Source organism: Castanea sativa, chromosome 3 (genome assembly GCF_040712315.1).
Source record: "Castanea sativa cultivar Marrone di Chiusa Pesio chromosome 3, ASM4071231v1".
Taxonomy (NCBI): domain Eukaryota; kingdom Viridiplantae; phylum Streptophyta; class Magnoliopsida; order Fagales; family Fagaceae; genus Castanea; species Castanea sativa.
In genome coordinates, this window is record NC_134015.1 from 13882333 (window position 1) to 13903758 (window position 21426).

General features: G+C 32.2%; 1 protein-coding gene and 6 non-coding genes across 8 annotated transcripts; all 7 read left to right on the forward strand.

Annotated features, from left to right (window-relative positions):
* Positions 1–593: 593 nt before the first annotated feature.
* LOC142630080 (U1 spliceosomal RNA) lies at positions 594–754 on the forward strand. Its single transcript, XR_012843196.1, has one exon. It is a non-coding gene; the product is annotated as a U1 spliceosomal RNA (small nuclear RNA).
* A 2374-nt stretch (positions 755–3128) lies between these two features.
* Positions 3129–3289, forward strand: LOC142630096 (U1 spliceosomal RNA). Its single transcript, XR_012843211.1, has one exon. It is a non-coding gene; the product is annotated as a U1 spliceosomal RNA (small nuclear RNA).
* A 4072-nt stretch (positions 3290–7361) lies between these two features.
* Positions 7362–12098, forward strand: LOC142629946 (uncharacterized). 2 transcript variants are annotated; one of them, XM_075803993.1, is made up of 3 exons: positions 7362–7445; positions 9019–10963; positions 11759–12098. In XM_075803993.1, the coding sequence occupies exons 2-3, from the start codon at positions 9026–9028 to the stop codon at positions 11786–11788; spliced, it is 1968 nt and encodes a 655-aa protein (XP_075660108.1). In that variant the 5' UTR covers positions 7362–7445; positions 9019–9025; the 3' UTR covers positions 11789–12098. The 2 variants fall into 2 exon arrangements, with proteins under 2 accessions (XP_075660108.1, XP_075660109.1); XM_075803994.1 differs by having other exon boundaries at positions 11768–12098.
* Positions 12099–14684: 2586 nt separating this feature from the next.
* On the forward strand, positions 14685–14845 carry LOC142630115 (U1 spliceosomal RNA). Its single transcript, XR_012843227.1, has one exon. It is a non-coding gene; the product is annotated as a U1 spliceosomal RNA (small nuclear RNA).
* A 1678-nt stretch (positions 14846–16523) lies between these two features.
* On the forward strand, positions 16524–16682 carry LOC142630100 (U1 spliceosomal RNA). The gene has a single exon (XR_012843215.1). It is a non-coding gene; the product is annotated as a U1 spliceosomal RNA (small nuclear RNA).
* Positions 16683–18479: 1797 nt separating this feature from the next.
* On the forward strand, positions 18480–18640 carry LOC142630126 (U1 spliceosomal RNA). The gene has a single exon (XR_012843238.1). It is a non-coding gene; the product is annotated as a U1 spliceosomal RNA (small nuclear RNA).
* Positions 18641–20558: 1918 nt separating this feature from the next.
* LOC142630098 (U1 spliceosomal RNA) lies at positions 20559–20719 on the forward strand. Its single transcript, XR_012843213.1, has one exon. It is a non-coding gene; the product is annotated as a U1 spliceosomal RNA (small nuclear RNA).
* Positions 20720–21426: the final 707 nt, after the last annotated feature.

Sequence of the window (21426 nt, forward strand, 5' to 3'; positions counted from 1 at the left end):
GAACAGAAAATTACTTTACAATGTTCTCCAAAGTTACAATGATAAAGGACCTGACTAATCATATTCCACTAGATTTCCATTCCATGTGATCACCAAGTTAGAAAGTCTTATCGTGTTTAATAGATTTCATCTATTTGTCTAATTTCTAGTCAATAGTAATGTATGAACCAATGCTTATCTCCAATTCGTTAAGTTTGGTCTTCACAATGCTCCCATTGTGTTGGGATTCTAAGTTATAATTATTTTCCTCATTAATCCAAGCTTTAACATTAAGTTTAGACAACAAATCCCCCTCAAAAAAAAAAAAAGTTTACACAACAATTATTATTACATTTTTTTTCCGAATTAATAAAGTGACAAGTTGTGATTGATGTATAATAAAAATAATATAAATGGTAATCACACATGAAAGTAATGTTCTACTAGTTAGAATTCATCACCTAAGATGTGAAAAAAATAGTGAAATTCATAGTGTTTGTAGCAATATCAAACAAACTTGGAACTATAAACTTTTCTTTCTCCCACATCAGCAATATATGTAAGAGAAGGGGCCGCATGGAGAGATAAATAAGATAAAAGCACGATTAAGCAACATACTTACCTGGACAGGGTCAATGGGTGATCAAGAAGGTCCATGGCCTAGGTAAATGGTCTCCATTGCACTTTGGAGGGGTGTTTGCCTAAGGTCTCCCCAAGTGGGAGAGCCTATGTCATAATTTGTGGAAGTAGGGGCTTGCGTTCGCGCAGCCCCTGCCTAATTTGTAGTTCAAAATTGTCTAACCATGCTCCAACTTGATTCACGTGAGTTGGGTTGAATCCTTGTAATAGGTTGAAATTTTTTAAACCCACCATGATGGTTTGAGTTGAAAAAACTTTTCAATCCAACCCAACCTGACCCATACACACTCTTATATTTGCATATGAATACTAAAAGTATTTACATCAACTCATGCAAAAATTTCTGTTTATTTTAATATAAGAATTTACTTTTTTTTTTTATATACTCACATCAAATTATTAATTTTACAATACTTTTAATTAAAGCATCAATTTTACTTAAATTTTTTTCACACGCAACAACTATTATCCATCTTTTTATATCATCATCAAAATACATAAAGAAATAATAAAAATTAAATACAAAATAAATAGTGTCAGCATAAATTTACACAATTAAAGTACCAATCATGCATTTTTACCCAACTTTTTATGGTCTAATGTGGGTCAATTATGAGATTGATTGATTAAAAAATATATATATTTTTATTATACAAACATTGATAGGATTCTTTAACAGTGGAGCTGATCTCCTGTTTTGCACAAATTTACAAGTGATGTGGCTATACAAAGATTATTTTTGGCGGGAATATTGCTTTTCTAGAAATGTATGGCGGCATTGGTGGCAGTACAAATGTACAATATAATAAAAAGAATTCACTTTTTTTGGCGGGAACAATGCTTGAAATTTAACTTTTTAGCGGTACAAATACAACCGATATCGTGATTTGGAATCACAATTTCATGTATGATTTGGAATCACAAATAGAGTCAATACTCAATAGGCACTTGAACACGTTTATTCCGCTTGATTGGGAGGTGTGCCATTTATTGATGCCAACTTAATAATCGTGATTTGTGAATGTAATATTCGGCATTGTCCTTTTGTGCATCTAATCCTGATAGTTTTTTAATAAGTTTTTTTTCTTGAGGAAAAAGAATAAAAAACTTTTCAAAAGTTATTTTGTTTTAAAAAACCTTTGCCTAAACAAAAAGTGAAATTAAAAGAAAAAAAAATACAATTTGAAAATGCATTATAAAATAGGGGCTAAGTATCAAATCCATAAGCTTTTTTTTTTAATAATTCAATTGTTGGAACAAGGAAATTCTTGAATGTGAAGGTAAAAACATTTGGAAGTGCCAACCAGATTACAAAACTTTTGAAAAAAATATGATAAGCTAAGCCAGTGCTAATTGTGCAAAATTTATAATGCTATAATTAATTAGTTATTATAAATTTTATAATAGATTTATGAACTAAACTCATGATAGAATAAAGAGTAATGTTATAATTATTACAAATTTTACTATAAATTTATATTTTGTTAATTAAATAGTTGAAAAATGAGTGGTTTGACTTTTTTTTTTGAGATAATTACAACGCTAACCCTGTAGTTCGAACCCTTTTCCTCCTAGACCCCAAGTACTTTATACATGGGGAGGTGTAAATTTAGCTACATGACGTTTGACATGAGTGGTTTGACTTGATTATAGTTTTTTATTTATTTTATTTTTTCTAACATTACCATAATTTAAAATTACAAAATATATAATATCATCTTAATCTCATCACATTTCCAAACTTTGTAATGTTGTATTTTTATATTGAAATTACATTAGTGTAAGATTAAAATAACGTAATATTACAGCGTAATGTGAAATCATGACACTTTTGCTATGGCCTATATACACAAAGTTGGTGGCTGTATGTACAATGTGATTAGATTAAAAAGGTTTTAATCACACAATGAACAGAAAATTACTTTACAATGTTCTCCAAAGTTACAATGACAAAGGACCTGACTAATCATATTCCGCTAGATTTCCATTCCATGTGATCACCAAGTTAGAAAGTCTGATCGTGTTTAATAGATTTCATCTATTTGTCTAATTTCTAGTCAATAGTAATGTATGAACCAATGCTTATCTCCAATTCGTTAAGTTTGGTATTCACAATGCTCCCATTGTGTTGGGATTATAAGTTATAATTATTTTCCTCATTAATCCAAACTTCAACATTAAGTTTAGACAACAATTTTAATAAATAAATAAATAAAAAGTTTAGACAACATTTATTATTACATTTTTTTTCTGAATTGATAAAGTGACAAGTTGTGATTAGTGTATAATAAAAATTATAGAAATGGTAATCACACATGAAAGTGATGTTCTACTAATTAGAATTCATCACCTAAGATATGAAAAAAATAGTGAAATTCATAGTGTCTGTAGCAATGTCGAACAAACTTGAACAGTTGAACTATAAACTTTTCTTTCTCCCACATCAGCAATATATGTAAGAGAAGGGGCCGCATGGAGAGATAAATAAGATAAAAGCACGATGAAGCAACATACTTACCTGGACAGGGTCAATGGGTGATCAATAAGGTCCATGGCCTAGGTAAATGATCTCCATTGCACTTTGGAGGGGTGTTTGCCTAAGGTCTCCCCAAGTGGGAGAGCCTATGTCATAATTTGTGGAAGTAGGGGCTTGCGTTCGCGCAGCCCCTGCCTATTTTTTAGTTCAAAATATGTATTAAGCATTTTGTGCTAGTTGCAAAACCAAAACCTTCTGGTTCATCAAAAAAAAAAAAAAAAAAACCAAAACCTTCTTTAAAGGCTAGATATAAAAATAAAAATAAAAATTATTGGAACCATATTCTTGAATTTTTTTTTTTTGAGATTATGACTCATTCCGTGATTAGTATGACATTCCTTTTCCAAATTAGATCTTTCACAAAAAAAAAATTTGCTTGGAACCGTATTCTTGAAATTTTCTATGATTATGATATGAATTCTTGAATACTTCTGAGATATTCGAGCTAGGAATTTCAATAATTCTTTATATAACTTCATGTTCCAACCAGAAAAAGAGTCATCAAAATTTTGAAACTCAAAAACCCATCTGCCTTGCCATCAAATGCCAGTGTATATCAATAATTCAATAGCCAGCTGTTTGTAAACATAAAGAGCACACAAAAGGCCAAAGTACCCAATGGCCAATGGTTTGAAGGGAGTCCAAGGAAGCAGTGAAAATGATGCAGAAGTTATGAAAAGAATCACCAAACCCATAAAATTTTGCCTTTATAGTTAATCTCATCAACTAGCAATGAGAAGTGCAACAAGGAAATTCCAATGTACCCACCCAACATTAGCAAAAAATATAGAATATTACAAAATGTTGATTTCTTATAACTCAATATTGGCACTTGTGGTCTCTAATTGAGATATTCAGGATTCAAATTCACATCCCCTCATAAGATCAAATTATCAAATAAAAAGACAAACAAAACCTAAAATATGAAATACGTCTCCCTATTAGCTCAACTACCAAGGAGAAAACACACAAAGAGAGGCGTAGGGATGCATATTTTATTTACCAACTTGCAAACTTCTTAATTAATTGATAATCGAATAACAATGTAATAATTGTTAAAAAATATAGCAAATCTTGAACTTTTATCAAGGGGAAAAAAAAAACATTATGCTATGTTGGTTAAGGTGAGAAGGAAGAAAAATGGAGAGAATTATGATTTTTTATTGTTTGGTTTGAGTGAAAAGAGCAAATTTTAAATAACATTGAATTAAAAAAAAAAAAAAATCATATGATCCCAACTTTTCACCATTCTACTTTTAATTAAAAAGGTACAATAATGATTTGATCTCTATTCTTTCATTTATTTTTATTTTTTTTCTATTCTCTTTATCAAACACATAGTAAAAAACACACTTGTTTTCCATATTTTTGCCAATTTTCATCCTCCCAACATTTGTAAATGCATTTGGAATGTATACATAATAAGAGCATTTGCATTAGTTCATGTAAAAATTTATTTTTCTATTTTAAAATGAGATTCTGTTTTTCTATTTTACATAGTAAATTTTCAAAAAACACTTACATCAAATCATCTATTTTACACTAAGTTTTATTAAAATATTATTTTTATCGATTTTTTATTACTCTCCCAAATCATTTCAATGTGAGTAAAGAAAATATTAAAAATATATTTGCATACGGGTGTACAACGAACCAATCAAAACCGACCCGACCTAACCCAACCCAACCCACAGGGTTGGTGGATTGGGTTGGGTTATGATTTTTGTTTTTAACTGTGGGTCGAGTTGGGTTTAGGTCATGAGATTTACAAACTTGCCTAACCCGACCTACCTATATTTAATATATATTTAAATTAAAAAATATGTATTAAAAATATATATTATATAATTTTGTTAATTATTTATTTTCCCCTCTTCCTAAATAAAACCCAAATCCTAAGTTTTTCTCATATAGTTTGTGTTTGTTTGGCATTGTGCTCACGATTATTTAGTTATAAATTTGTTTTTACTTGTGGTAGTGTTGTTCTAATACTAAATTTAATAATAATAACAATAATTATAAAAAAAATTGTCTAACCCATGCTTCAACCCGATCCACTTGAGTTGGGTTGAATCCTTGTGATAGGTTGGGTTAGGTTGGAATTTTTTTAACCTACTATGGTGGGTTAGGTTGAAAAAACTTCTCAACCCGACCCAACTTGACCCATGTACAGCCCTATATTTGCATATGAATACTAAAAGTATTCACATCAACTCATGCAAAAAATCTGTCTATTTTAGCATAAAATTTTACTTTTTTATTTTATATACTCATTTTTTAAAAATCTCACATTAGATTATTAATTTTACTATACATTTAATTAAAATATCAATTTTACTTAAATTTTTTTCATACATAACAACTATTATTCATCTTCTTATTTCATCATTGAAATATGTAAAGAAATAATAAGAATTAAATACAAAATAAATAATGTCTGCATAAATTTACACAATTATAGTGATAATCATGCATTTTTATACAACTTTTTATGGTCTAACATGGGTCAATTATGAGATTGATTGATTAAAAATATGATTTTTTTTTTCTATTATACAAACATTGATGTGATTGGTTTAACAGTGTAGCTAAACTCCTGGTTTGCACAAATTTACAAGTGATGTGGCTATGCAAAGATTATTTTTGGCGGGAATATTGCTTTTCCAGGAATGTATGGCGGGTTGGGTGGCAGCACAAATGTATAATATAATAAAGAGAATTCATTTTTTTTGGCGGGAACATTGCTGGAAATTTAACTTTTTAGCGGTACAAATACAACCGAAATCGTGATTTGGAATCACAATTTCATGTATGATTTTTCTCTTCTTTTTGAAACATTTCATCCATGAAATAGAGTTAAATACTCAATAGGCACTTGAACACGTTTATTCCGCTTGATTGGGAGGTGTGCCATTTATTGATGCCAACTTTATAATCGTGATTTTGTGACTGTAATATTCGGCATTGTCCTTTTGTGCATCTTATCCTGATAGTTTTTTTTCTTGAGGAAAAAGAATAAAAAACTATTTAAAAGTTATTTTGTTTTAAAAAACCTTTACCTAAACAAAAAGTGAAATTAAAAAAAAATTGATAATGCATTATAAAATAGGGGCTAAGTATCAAATCGATAAGCTTTTTTTTCCCCCTCTTTTATAATTCAATTGTTGAAAAAAGGAAATTCTTAAATGTGAAGATAAAAACACTTAGAAGTGTCAATTAAATTACAAAACTCTTGACACGATAAATTAAAAAAAAATGATAAGCTAAGCTAGTACTAACTGTGGAAAATTTATAATGCTATTATTAATTAGTTATTATAAATTTTATAATTGATTTATGAATTAAACTCACGATAGAATAAAGACTAATGTTATAATTATTACAAATTTTACTATAAATTTATATTTTGTTAATTAAATAATTGAAAAATGAGTGGTTTGACCTTTTTTAGAGATAATTACAACATGCTGCTAATTTGCAACTTGCACATTTTTTCCCTAGACTTCCAAGCACATTGTGCATGAAAATGTGTCAATTTAGCTACGAGACCTTTAGCATGAGTGGTTTGACTTGATTAGTTAACTTATATGACATTTTGTAATTTTATTATAAAATCTTATAATTTATTGTGTCAATTCATCATACATCAAATTAAAAAATTAAAATTTTGTAAGAGTGGGTTTGGATTGGGCTGAAGGGCCCAGCGTCTGAGTTCCAGCCCCTTCCTTTTTCTTTTTCTTTTATTCTTTGAGACGAGCATCGTTCACTGTTCATTGGCCATGAACAGTGATTTTAGGCATAAACAGTATTTTTTACATATTAAAAAATTATTTTATTATAGTGTATTTCAGTTTTCAGTTTCACCTGTATCCAAACGGACCCTAACATCCATATCATTTATTACCCCATTAATTTGTAAACTTTTTTATAAAAAAAATTAATAATTTAACATTTCAAAATAATTAAATAACTTATTTATTAGTATAATATCACACTAATCATTTAAGTCTGTAATTTTTTTTTAATAATAAAATTTGACAGCAACTTTAGACTTTTTCACCCCCAAAAAAAAAAAAAAACTGATAAATATTTTTGGTAAAAAGCTTGTACTTCTAACTTTCAGAGTTTCATTCCTGCCCTGGTCAGCTTTACCTTTACCTCTCTCTCTCTCTCTCTCTCTCTCTTTCTCAGCAAAGAAACCCAAAGTAACACTCTCACAGCACCACCTTTTCCGGCATTTTCTTCACCTCTCAAATCCTTCTTTCCTGCCCCACAACACACTACCACAACAGTGAGTTGCTTCTGTCTCTTTTGTTAAAAAAATATATATATATATCTGCTCTTTTTTACTTTCATCGTGTGTGTGTTTCACCCTCTTAAGAAAGGAACATATTTCTATAAATACTAACAAAAAAACATTTTGCAAGTTTTTTGGGTTGCTTTGGTCATAGTAATCTATTTAGAGTGAGTTGTGTATTTGATCTCTGTCAATGTGTTAATGGCTAGTATTTGCTCATGATTTTTAATCGTTCTACTAGGTTTTTTTTTTTTTTTTAATAGATGTCATAACCTTTTTTAGACTGTAATTTTAATCTCAAATTTTCCTTTTTCATTTTTAAAGTAAATGATGACTTAAAAATAGCAACAAAAACTTCATAAATGCTTTATGACAACAACAACAATAATAATAATAGCAGGAAACTTGCACTTTTTTAAAGATCAATTTCTGGCTATATTGTTTTCGTCCCTTAAGTTGGTAATGAAGCTCGCATTTTTGCCCCTATACTTTAAAAGTTTGCACTTTGCCCTTCAATTTTTGAAAAATTTCAGTTTGTCCTTTTGTCAACCTCTGTTAACTTTTAGGATTTTTTTGCCCTTTAGCAATTTCTTTACGTGACCCAAAAGCAAACTTTTAGAAAGTCTAACCAGACGGGTCCTAGGTTTTTAGAGTGGGTTCAAATTATTTAAGATATTTTTGTAAATATTGTGAATATTTACAACCCATTTGGCAGCTCAGCTTTAGCAATGTTATTCATAGTTTAAACACACATATATCAAAAATACCCAAATAATATAACTTAAATTACTCTTCTAAACGCCCCTAAGTATGAAATCTGAATTGGGGAAAACTAACGTTGGTTAAAGAACAATATTCATTGCTTAAATACCATAATACGTATTTCTACAATTTTTTTTACGGGACCAAAAATCTCTTACCAACCGGCCCCAAGGATTCAATTCATTATTGTTTGTGTACAAAGATATATATATATATATATATATATATATATACACACACACACACACACACTAACTACCTTTGCCTCAGAACTAATAAACTGACAGCTGTAATTCACAATCTATAAACTACTAAACAGCCTGTAGCTTTGTAACATCTTTCTTCTTCTTATCCTCTATATCTGCAGTAGCAGCAGTAGTTTCTGCAGTGACTTTATTCTTAACTTTCTCCTGTTTAGATGAGACTTTCTTAGATTCAACTCTATTGCTTTCACATTTAGTATTGCCAGGTTTAAATTATAACTTATAATAGACATAAAACGTTAAAGATTTGAATGGGTTTTGAATGCCAGACCTTGATGGACTTGGAATTTTGTATTGGGTATGAAATGAATAATAGGTGTATTTAATATGTATGGTGTGTTGACCATGTAAAAATTTGTTTGAGGTGTGGAGTTTTTGGCTATTTTGGGACATAATTTCATAACCATACCAGATGTGATGTTGTAACGGGTGTTGTTGACATTTGTTTGTACTTTGCTTGGATAAAATGTTTATTAATTGATGTTGAATAGAAGTATTATATTTGTCACCAACATTTTATAAATTTCATTTGACTTGAATAGGTTTGCGATGACTTCAATTTGTACATATTTATACTATGGTGGAAAGCTTTGCTGTGATGATGAGAAGCAGGGATTGCCGTATAAAGGGCTGGGTAAGAAGTGCGAGATTATTCTGCTAGATAGTACGTTAAACACCCTGGATGGTTTGAAAAGGGTAATTATGAAAGAGCTGGATGTGAACCCTCAGTCGCATGACATAACAATTACTTATCGTATTCCTCATGAAGTCCTCAGTCGCCACGTGACATACAAGCATGTATTGATAAAAGGAAACAAACATGTTCAGATCATGTTTGGCAAGATGAGGTCGACACCCCAAGTAACAGCTATTGAGTTGTATATAAGTGTGAAACCTCGTATGGAAGTTGGAGGTGAAGAAGGGCAAAAAAAAACTTTGGAGGGTGAGGGAGGGAAAGAGTTACAGTTAATACTCCCGGATGATCGTTACACCACATGCATCAACAACACTATTGCAATCAAGTCTGCTCCTTACAAGGTGCAGGACATGAAACAGAAGTCAATTGTTATGGATTGGGACGAATACTACAAACTGTTACCAAAATTGATGATGGCACTTAAAGATTCAAATCCAACTACAAAGGTTGAATGGAAGATAGTTAACAGTCCAATCCGAGGAAATGCTTTCTTTAGGCGTGTATTTTGGGTTTTTGGTTCTTCAATTGAAGGGTTCAAACATTGTAGGCCAGTTATCAGTATTGATGCAATAGTTTTGTATGGAAAATACCAAGCCTGGTTGTTGATTGCAATGGCAGTTGATGCTGAAAATGAAGTTTTTCCACTTGCCTTTGCTATTGTGGAAGGAGAATCATGCGCTAGCTGGTCATGGTTTCTATCTTGTATTAGGTTGTATGTCACAAAACGCCAAGGGATTTGTCTCATATCTTCCCAACACAAAGGTATCATTTCAGCCCTATCTAATCCGCTTTTTTGTTGGCGGCCTGATAATATGTTTCATCGATTCTGTCTTCGTCACATAGCAAGCAATTTCAATGAAAGGTTTCATGACAAACATTTGATGGAAATGATTACGAAGGCAGGTCATGCTAATCAGCTTAGGAAATTCAATGCTATAATGGAGGCCATTAGAAATTATAATTCAGAAGCTGGAAAAAGCTTGGATGAAATCCCACTTGAAATGTGGACCTTGGCATATGATGGTGGGCGTCGTTATGGGGTAATGACCACTCACTTACCTGCGTGCTTAGATGTTTTATTGAAAGGTGCACAGAATCTACCTATAACTGTGATGGTGCAATCAATTTTCATTAAACTTGCTCAGTACTTCAATAATCGCCACACTAAGATTCAAGCTCAACTAAAAGAAGGTCAATTATTCAGTAAATATGCCATAAATAAATTTGATAGATATGTGGAGAAGTCAAAAAGGCATACTATAACAATCCTTGATCGGGAGCATGGTACATTTCAAATATGGATATCTATGAATCCAGGGATTGTAAATAGAAGTAATGATTCTCAAGTGGGTACAGGGTTTGGGTTTGTAAGTAGGGGTGATCGTTCTCAAGCAGTTAAGTTAGATGAGAGAACATGCAGTTGTGGGAAATGGCAGATATTTAAGATCCCTTGTTCACATGTAATTGCATCCTGTCATGCTGTGTCACTGAATGGCCACCAGTTTATTGATCCATGCTACAGATTGGCAGAACAACTTTCTTGCTATAAGCCACAATTTAATTCAATACCCAATGTCCCATACCGGCAAGAGGCCAAGCTCCCCAAGTTATACGCTAACCCTAGTATGGCTAGACAACAAAGTTGCCTAAAACCACCACCACTCTGGAATGAGATGGTTTACAGGAAAAATCAACCACCAAAACGCGGAGTGTGCCATCAAGAAGAATGTAATCATAGAAAACGTCCCAATGTGAACCTTACAGCTTCAAGTTGCGATTCTTCAACCCAGGTAATTGCTTCTAATAAATTATCACTTATAGTGTTTTAATTTTTTTTTCTTGCCTTTTTTGTATGTTTAAGAAATTTTTTTTATTACTATCCCAAAAGAATATTAATTACAAAATCTTCAACATAGCGTGCTTGTCATTAGAACATATATCTTAATTTTTGTTTATTGGACTTTATTATATTGAGTATAATTTGTATTTGTTTAGTGTTATACTAGAATGTTTGGGTTCTTGTTTTAAATGTAATGATATCCTTATAATTCACTTTGTTTTTGATTCGTTGAGTGTCATGTACATCCTCACATTGATATACATTGTCTTAGTTGTGTCCTCTGTAAGCTTAAGTTTTAATTGAAACTTGTGTGTATGTTCACTTGCATTATGTTATAATTAAAAAGTGAATATTGAAATAAAATTGGGATAGACATTAATGGCAAATATAGGACTGAACGTCTTTCTTTTTTTCTTTTTTTAGTTACAAACTTACAATTGGGATAGATATTATGATAAATATTGGACTGAATGTCATTCTCAAAAGTTGTAACCAAGAAAATGGATTTAAGTATTGCTATGATCATGCTGAATTGATTGTTCACATACTTACATTTTGATAAATTTTTGTTTGTCCCAAATATATATGGAAAATAATGGGAATTTTGGTGACAAGTTTCATCTCAACCACTACAAGTTATTTACGTCATGTGTTACTATTAGGTGTAATGCAAATGAATTTTCATGTTATTTTTACTTAATATCTTTAATTTAACTGTATTTGATGCTTCCAATGGATTTTCAAGCAAAAGCAGGGTTCTAGCACTCAAATTTAGCCGAAAAGAAATGAAGTATCTGGACAAGAGGTTGGGACCTTTTCTTGACGTTTTGTTACAAGGCTCAGAAAGTTGGTGCTGATGTGAAAGGAAATCTACCTGTGGTGGTCATGGATGAAGAGTGCTAGGCTGACCACCAGGTAGTTTGAAATTGCTATTGTGATGTACAAAGTGGATGATGAGGACTTTAAGCCCCAAAAAAAAGGCACTGTACCTACTATCTTTTTGTAAGTAACTAGTACTCCTATCTTTTTGTAAGAACTGAAATGACAGAAGTACTTCAAAGTGCTTTTTAAATCAGATCAGAAAACAATGGAAAGATGATTTCAGCATATTTATATGTTTCTTGGGAAAAAAGAATGAAAAAAAAAAATTAACAGATCAAAATCCAAAACTGGGGGGATTTTGTTAAACAATACAATTTTTAATAAATATTTGGGAATTAGGATTTATATATATATATGGGGAAATAGTCTTTTCATAAAATCACCTCTCCATTAATCTTCATTCTGATGAGATGGCTAAGATGATTTGGCCATTTTTAAATTGTTGCACTCTTGGAACTTGTCTTTGGTAGAGACGAGTTCTTTTATAATCTTAATGACCCCCTCCCCCTCTGTTTTTTCTCACATTTTCAAGGTGAAAACGTTACTCTCTTGCTTTGCTTTGGATTATGGACTGGATGCAGTTGAATTAAAACTGGAGAATTTCTTATAAAAAAAAAAAATGGAGAATTTGAAAATGTTTTTGGCATTGGAGACTAGAGCTGTTTACACCGAGTAGCCCTAGGGAAATTTGGGGCCCTTTTTTTTCCACTCATTTTTTTCTAATTATTGTGCTTTGGGTTAGTTTTTATCTAATAGATTTTTTTTTTTCAATTTGGTACTCTCTTTTTTTGGTTCATGGTGTTTTGACTAGATTATGGTTCTTCTTTGGGTTCATGGTTATCTAGCTTGGTTCATAGGTTAATCCTTAGATTGTTTTGATGGATATGAAACTTGATTAAGGAGTTGAAACACTGCCATGAAATCAGTTTGCAAGTTAGGTGTTGTGGGATTGTTTACAGAAATGTCAGGCACTGTATAAGTACATTTGTCTTTTCCTTTTGGATGGATCATATTTGTGAGATGAAACAATTTTTGGGGTTTGGTGTATTATGTTGAGAGACTCATATGAGTTTCTTTGACCCACATAGGATTTTGAGAGGTAAATTCTTGATGGAAATATTGCAGTAATGGAACATTCAAATGTAACAGATACAAGTGTTTTGCATATAGAATTTCAGTGTTCTGGAGGGTGCCATATGGAAATTTTTGGTTATAAGATATATTCTATTCTCATTTTGCTTTGTATTTTTTAATGACATTGCTTCCATTTTCATTTTGAAATTGGTTGATACCATGGGTGTAGGTTGTGACTTGGGATTGGTGAGCCTAAAAATGAAATCAACTGGATTATCTTAGGGTGGTTTGTTTGTTTCTCGGTTGAACATATGAACCAATAAAGGCCAGTTTATTTTTGGGTTGTTGGAGCTGGAGTATGTGACCCAAACCATGAACCCAACATGTATAAACCTAGGTATGGCAATGAAGTGGGTTACATGAGTCTCCTCTTTGTTCAATCTTTCTTTAATTGTTTTTGGTCCCAAGACCTCTTTCTCTCTTTCATGTACCTTCATCATTCATATGTAAGAGATTATCATACCTTCTCTTTCCCCACATTATAGCATGTGCATCATGTCCTTGTGTAGGGGATTAGCATTTTGTGTTGGTCATTTAGTTCCTTTCATCTAATTGTATGTTTTCTTTTCGTGTAAAACAAGGTTTGTTACTTTTTCTCAGTTTTAATTTTACCACATTATTGGACTAAGTTGGTAGTATGACACAAAATTATAGCAGTTTGGAGCAATAGGTTGTCATGAGATACTTGCCCCATCATCTTCTCTTCTTCCACATATAGGTTAGTACCTCTATCACTCCATGTCTTGAATTATCAGTCATTCTCTTATTTGTCCTGTAGTACATTTAAGACACAATTCTTGCTGCAAAATATGTATTTGCATTTAACTTTTGTATTAATTTTTCTTAGTTGTCTTGTAATTTTTATTAATTTTTACAAGACAACGGTTGTATGGAAGATAAACTACAGTCCAGTCCAACGAAATTCTGTCTGGACATACTAATAAATAAATTATACTTTCGTATTAATTTTTATTACAACTAATAAAAATTACAAGACAACTTTCGTATTAATTTTAGTCTTAGTTTTTCATTTTGTTATTTTATTGTAATTACCTTTCTTTGGAAGGAAAATGTATAACCCTTTGGTGAAAAAAATAAGACTAAAATCATATGTATTCATTGTGATTTTATATACTTATCATTGTTATTTGAAAAAACGATAGCAAATTTTTACCAGTAAGTAAGACTAACTGTATGATACATCAGTACTGAGAAGAGAAGCAATACAGGATGGGGGGCACTCCTCTACATTCTACCCAATATCCTTTGTATGACTTGGGGGTATTTACAAACATGACCTATATCATCCCATGTTGTGTAGGAGAGGTAACTTTTTATTATTACAATTCATTAGTTGAGGGCAATATATTTGAACCTTATATTGAACCTTATATGTTTCTGTCAGAAACACCAAAAAATATCGGTTGAGGTATTAGAGCTCTTGGGGCGTAGGAAGGTCCAAAGCAAGCATCAGATTCCGAATTGTCTTGGATTTCTATAGATCAATTAATCTTTGCCTCTTTGGACAATAATAACTGAAGTAATAAGCTAATAACCTATATAAGCCACTAGTTTTTCAGGTACCACATCGAATGAAAACAAAAGAGGAGAGACCAAGGCTTGTTATAAATAAGGTGCAAGCACCACTGAGCAACATACTTACCTGGACGGGGTCAATGGGTGATCAATAAGGCCTATGGCCTAGGTTGGTGACTTCCATTGCACTTAGGAGGGGTGCCAGCCTAAGGTCTCCCCAAGTGGGAGAGCCTACGTCATAATTTGTGGTAGTGGGGGCCTGCGTTCGCGCGGCCCCTACACAATATTAGTTACAATTTTCTTCCTTATTTCTAAATCATTTGTGGTAGCAAGTGGTACACCCTCAGCGCTCTGAGGGCATTTCCTCACCATTTAAATGCAAATTGGGGGCTTTGATGGTTTACTTTTTACTTGTATTAAAATCCTTTAATGTTATCTATTTTCAAATCAGAGTTCAACGTATAAATTGAAAGTCATTTTATTTACCTCTGCAATAAAGGATCCACAACAAGTAGTCTCGGCCAATAATAATGCTGGAATCATGACTCATGAGTACCACTGTTGTGTACTAATGAGAAACTATTTTACATCCGACCCCAACCCATTTCTCCTAAAAAATCATTTGTAATTGGCATATGGACATTTTGGCTGCTCGTGTTGTTAAAATTTTTGCCTATAGCGCATGTTGGATCATTTAAAATATACTAGCTCTGAATTTATTTTTGCCTAATTCATGAATCAAAATCCTAGAATTAGGACCACAAAAAATTACATAGCTTTGAGCAATTTTTTGCAATCTTAGAATTTTTCAAAATCCTAAGTTGGTGTCTCAATGTGCTAAATTTAAGGAATCGTGCCGGTAAGCATTAAATGGTAACAAGCAACCTATTAAGAGTGCAGGCAATTTGGCCAAAATTTATGGTCACAAATCATGTTAGTGTGTTTGGTTTATTTGCTAAACAAATGATATAATAGATTCTTGAAAAATAAATAAATAAACAAATGATATAATAAACAAGTTTTTTCTTGAGTCCAACTAAAACTATTCATAAATATTTTGGTTTATATACCGTTTTATTTAATGGAAGCTGTTGGCTTGTAGCTTACTCAGACTTTGGGTTTTACAAGTGTTTCTAAAACTTCTTTACAAAACTTCTTTTGAGCCAATGGGTGAGCCGAGACCAAGTCCTCTTTTATACTCCAAATCATATTGTTCTGAATTCCCCAATGATTTTCCATATGGGTGTGAGAAGAAACAAAATAGTGAGTCCAAAAGTACTTGGGCTTAGCAAAAATGGCCTCAATGATTATGATATGAATTCTCTAATACTTTTTGACGTTCCGTCCTTGTATAGTACCTAATATTCTGATAAAAAAAAAATATTCTGTAATTTTATTTGAATTTGACGCTTCCGTTGATTTGTCAAACAAAAGCATGGATCTATGTAGCACTTAATTTTAACGGAAAAGAACTGGGGAATCTGGACAAGAGGTTGGGACCGTTTCTTGACATATCTATAAGCCTCAGAAATTTGGTGCTCATGTCATGTGAAAGGAAATCTACTAGAGGCGGTCATGAATGAAGATTGGTGGGTTAGGAATTGCTATTGTAGCCTACGAGTGCATGATGAGGACTTTTAAGCCCCAAAAAAAGAAAAAAGAGCACAATGCCTAGTACCAATAGGCAAAACCCATTGCCGTCTGAGGGACCAGAATGCTTTGATGACTTTGCTGTGACTGAGTGAGGTGAAGCTAATTTGGCACGGTATTGTCAGGCGTAAAAGGGGTGCCCAGAAACACTATGATTTGTGTTATGTTATACTACCCACAAGAAAGCCAAACCTGGGTTTGTGAAGAATGTGGATTTTAAACATTGTTGTTTGTCCCACATTGAATGGGTATAAATATGGTGAGGTGGATGGGTGTGTATAAATTAAAAGCAAGAGGCACTGGAAAACATACATACCTGGACGGGGTCTATGGGCGATCAATAAGGCTCATGGCCTAGGTCGGTGGCCTCCATTGCACTTAGGAGGTGCACCAGCCTAACATCTCCCAATGCGGAGAGTGTACGTCATAATTTGTGGTAGCGGGGGCTGTGTTCGCGCGGCCCCTGTTAAATTAAATCCCAATTTATTGCTAGATTTTTGCTTGTCTTACATATGTTTTGTACAGTGAGTCTATGGGCGTTTTTGACCCGTTTACTCTGACGAAATTGGTTGTGTAAAATTTGGAAGGCAATTTGATTTACATGGTTCGTAAATGGGTGGCACAATCTATTTTGTGAAATTGAAGAGCAATTTTATGTACGATGAATCGTAGAAAAATGTGCTGTTATAGGTAAATATATCTTAAACATGTTCTATAGGATATTTATTTGTTGAGGGAAACCATTTTTATTTTAAGGTTTTGGTTAATTAAGCAATGAAATTTCAATTATGATCATGGTAACCCCATCTACATGAGCAAACCATAGTCAATTAGGTATACTAACTAAAAGAAAAAAGGATCCTTTTCCATGTTAAAATCCATTATGGCTTAATCTTTTTGTGAATTTTACTTATTATGAGATTTTAGGCATGTTAGAGTAATGGGCTATGTAATCTACTTAGAGCACGTTCGGTACACAGAATGAGGATTACAACATAAATTGTAATTTTCATTACTAAAAATAAAATGTGTTGTAATAGACTAACTAAATATATTCATAAGTTTGGTTGTGAGCTATAACATTAGATTAAAACTTAAATTTTATTTTAGAAAATATCTTACTCATAAAATTATATTTCCTTAAAAATAATTTTTTTAAAAATATATAAAATTTGTTTATTTGGAAATGTATTAATTTTAAAAATTATTGTAACTACTAAGAAATATATATTACAACAATTTTAAAGAGTAAGTTATTCCTCATTTAAAAAAATAATTCATAAAGAATGCATATTCCCTGTGATAAAAACATAACTAAACAATATGAATAATTATTACATTACAGTGCATATTACAATCTACCAACCATGTCCTTATTAGTGCTAGGAATAGAATGCGAGACATGAATTGGGAATTGAATATGAGGAAGTCAATTCACAAAAAAAAAAAGAAAGGGAAACAACGATGGTAATTTAGTAACCGTTTGGGTACAGTTCATAAATTGCTATAATGATTTGACATGATGGTAATTGGTAACCTATACAACAATAAATTATTGTTTACAATGGGAGGACTGCTGAAGTGATCCTCCCTAACCAATGAGATGATGTCATCTATGCAAGTGTATATGAGAACTTTCTAATCAGCACAAGGAATAAAAATTAAAAATTACTTGATGATATCACATTTGCATAAATAATAACATTTTATTGATTGGGAGGTTAAGGAGGACTATGTCAGTAGTCCTTCTGGTGAACCTAATAATTTTTCCTATACGACCTTGGGTTTCAACTTTCAACTTAATTCTTATTATTAGATGTTTAATAGTATTTAGTCATACGTTTTATGTGTTTTTATTTTTTATTTTTTCTAATACTAAACAAAGACACTTACTTAGAGAACAAAAGTAGCTATCGTAGTGAAATTGCTAACAAAACATGTTTAACGAAAACATGAATACATGATTATTTCACCAATCAATTATGAAATGGCCTAGTTGTAACTATTGGTTGTAATTAATCAAATTAAAGGATTGTGCCCAAGATAAAAGATTACTCTATAAGCCCTCACCACATGTGTGATGCTAAAGGTTTGATCCGTGCTTTCTCTGATGAATATAATACCGAATGAGTGGTAGGACCCGTAACTCATCTTTGGAGCTACAATGACACGAGTGCACAATAAGCTTAAGTCCCACATCGGAAAACAAAAAAAGTATAGGAGAGAATGGAGTATAAATAAGAAGCAAGGAGCCACATTGCAACATACTTACCTGGACGGGGTCAATGGGTGATCAAAAAGGCCCATGGCCTAGGCTAGTGACCTCCATTGCACTCAGGAGGGGTGCTCGCCTAAGGTCTGCCCAAGTGGCAGAGCCTACGTCATAATTTGTGGTAGCGGGGGCCTGCGTTCGCGCGGCCCCTGTCTATATCTAGTCAAAAATTGTTTTTATAAATCTGGGGATACTGCTACGTCTTATATAAGGAAGAAATTGGATTACAGTGTGGACAGTTACCAAAATCGAGACTGTGAGAGGAAAATGACTCGATTTAAGTATAAAAATATGGGGTTTGTTTAGATAGGATTTATTATTGTTGTAAATTGCATTAAAATAATTTGTAAATAGTTTCAAATTTAGATTTATTCAGAACTTTCGTACAAATTTTGACCCAAAAATGTTTTTTAAATATTTTTGATCATTGTCTGGATCTTTTGAAGAAAATTTTATAAAATTGAAAAATTAACTATGAAATATAAAAGTTAAAAGACTGAAATAAGCAAAAATAAAGTTAAAAAGATGGAAAAGAAAAACAATTTTACATTTTACCTATAAAATAACTAATTTCAAACTGTCGGTTCTAAAAAAAATTGAATTTGAAAGAGCATTCACAATAAAATAAGGTTGTTAATAGCAAGTTGCTACCTTTCTTTATTAATCTATGCCTCTCACTCGAGTCTCTTCGTCTCACAACTCTGCAAAATTCTGTCTCATTTAATCACTACCTCCAAAAACTTCACTATAACTTGACAATGGACATGATCTATTAAATGAAAAATAGAAAAAGAAAACAATTGGAAAAGTGGAAAAGAGATGAAGAGAATTAATTACTGTCATTGTGAGAGTGGAGGAATGGAATTTGAAGAGCCAATGCCAGGATTAGGCTAATTCAAATTTTAATCCATAGATTACCGGCCATTATTTTTTCCTGTTAGATACTATAGGGGAAGCCATGAACAGTGAAGTCTTAGGTCCTTCCACCAACAGCAAAATGGTGTCACCAACTACAAAAACCTCAATATTCTTCGAATGGAATGTGGGAGTGAAATTTGATGCAATGAAGTGGGAGAAATAAGGAAAAACAAAGTATGGAAACTAATAACTGTGATTGGTAGTTTTTTTTAAAAAATTTATTTTTGAATGTTTGAACAAATGCTACTAATTTGAATAGTCAATTTCTTATAAGTTTTGATTGGAATGATAAGGATAAATAGTTTTCTTAGTGGGTAAGTGGGGTTTTAAAAGCCGGAGAAGAGAGAAACTTGGATGGAAAAACTGTTTTTTATTTGTTTTATTTTATTTAAAATTTAGGAGTTTTTAAATTAGTAATTTTACATGTCTGGTCCTATTATTTAAACCTTTTAAAGAGGTGAATTTGTGGTTAGTTTAGATATCTAAATGTATAAGTGCAAACAAAGAAAATTCCTTAAATAGTAATATATATAAATGTAGAATAGATTACCAATTACTTAAATTTAAAGCCTTACTTGGATTATTGTTGATGGGCAAAAATTCTTGCTTTCAAAACATTTACATCAACTACTAGAGAAGTCAACGGCATTTAACTTTTTCACCTAAGAAGTGGGCAAAAAAATAATTTCAATGACGGGCTCATGTTAGAATTGGTAAAAAATTTATTTTTTATGATTTGTTGTTAAATGTTGTTTATACTATTTATTCTTCATTCTCGAAAAAAACACAAAATTAAAAAGTTAAAATGCAAAATAATGCTTTTGCATTTTGCCCAATGGATGTAAAAGTTGATATAGGTTATTTATGGAGTTAAAAGACAAAATCTAAGCCCTGTGCCAATTTTCTTATACTTTATTGCGATGTATTGAAGAGCACGAGACTCGGACAGGTCAGTTTGGGTCTAGGTGGTTCCAAATAACCACTTTAAATACAATTGGTGCAAAAAGCTTTTGGGATCTGAAAGAGGCATTAACCTTTGTTTTCGGCAAGTTTTAGCTTTGTTTTTTTGGATTTGCATTCCCACATCGAAAAGACATGGAGGAAGAGATAGAGGCAAGGCTTATAAATGGAGAGCACTGAGCATCAGTGAAACATACTTACCTGGACGGGGTCAATGGGTGATCAAAAAGGCCCATGGCCTAGGTTGGTGACCTCCATTGCACGTAGGAGGGGTGCCCGCCTAAGGTCTTCCCAAGTGGAAGAGCCTACGTCAAAATTTGTTGCCCTGGGGGCCTGCGTTCGCGCGGCCCCTGCCTATTTTCAAAACAAGTTTCTTATTATGAGAATAATAATAATTATTATTAAGGGTAAAGAAAGAGAAGCATTATAAAAATGGCATTAATTTGGGAAAATGTTATGCAGCAGAAGAAAAATGAAAGGATCTGTAGACAGAGACTTGTAATATAAAATTAATGTCTTTAAAATAATGGTCAATTAAATCTTTAAAATGGATTAACAAATGTTGAAGCCAAATATGCTTTTTTGCCCAATTTTGCCAAACGTTTTCAATTGTACTCTTGCAAACAATTAGTTCGGAGACTTTTTGACCAGTAAATTCATCTCACTTAGTGAACATATGAGACAAATTATTGTAGATTTTTCCAAATTTCAGAAGGCCAATAGCTGAATCTCAATTTGTTCATTTTGTTCAGTCGCCACTTCCGATTGGACATCAATTAAACTGGGGCCAAAAAGTTAGGATGTTTATAGCTGCAAACAAACGTGAGAGGAATCATCGGATTTCAACCAGAAGCATATGATCTCCTTTTGGAAACAAAGAGGGAGGTTTCAAGAACTCCATAGGACCAAACTTGATAGGGTAATTTGTTGTGTATGGAAAATTCTTTGTTCTGTTCTTAATGAAGAGCTTGTAAATTTGAGTTGGTTTGGTTTTATTGCTGTATATATAGTGGCTGGATTTGTTTTTCCTAGGTATGTGAGGTTTCTGTTTGAGCTTGTGT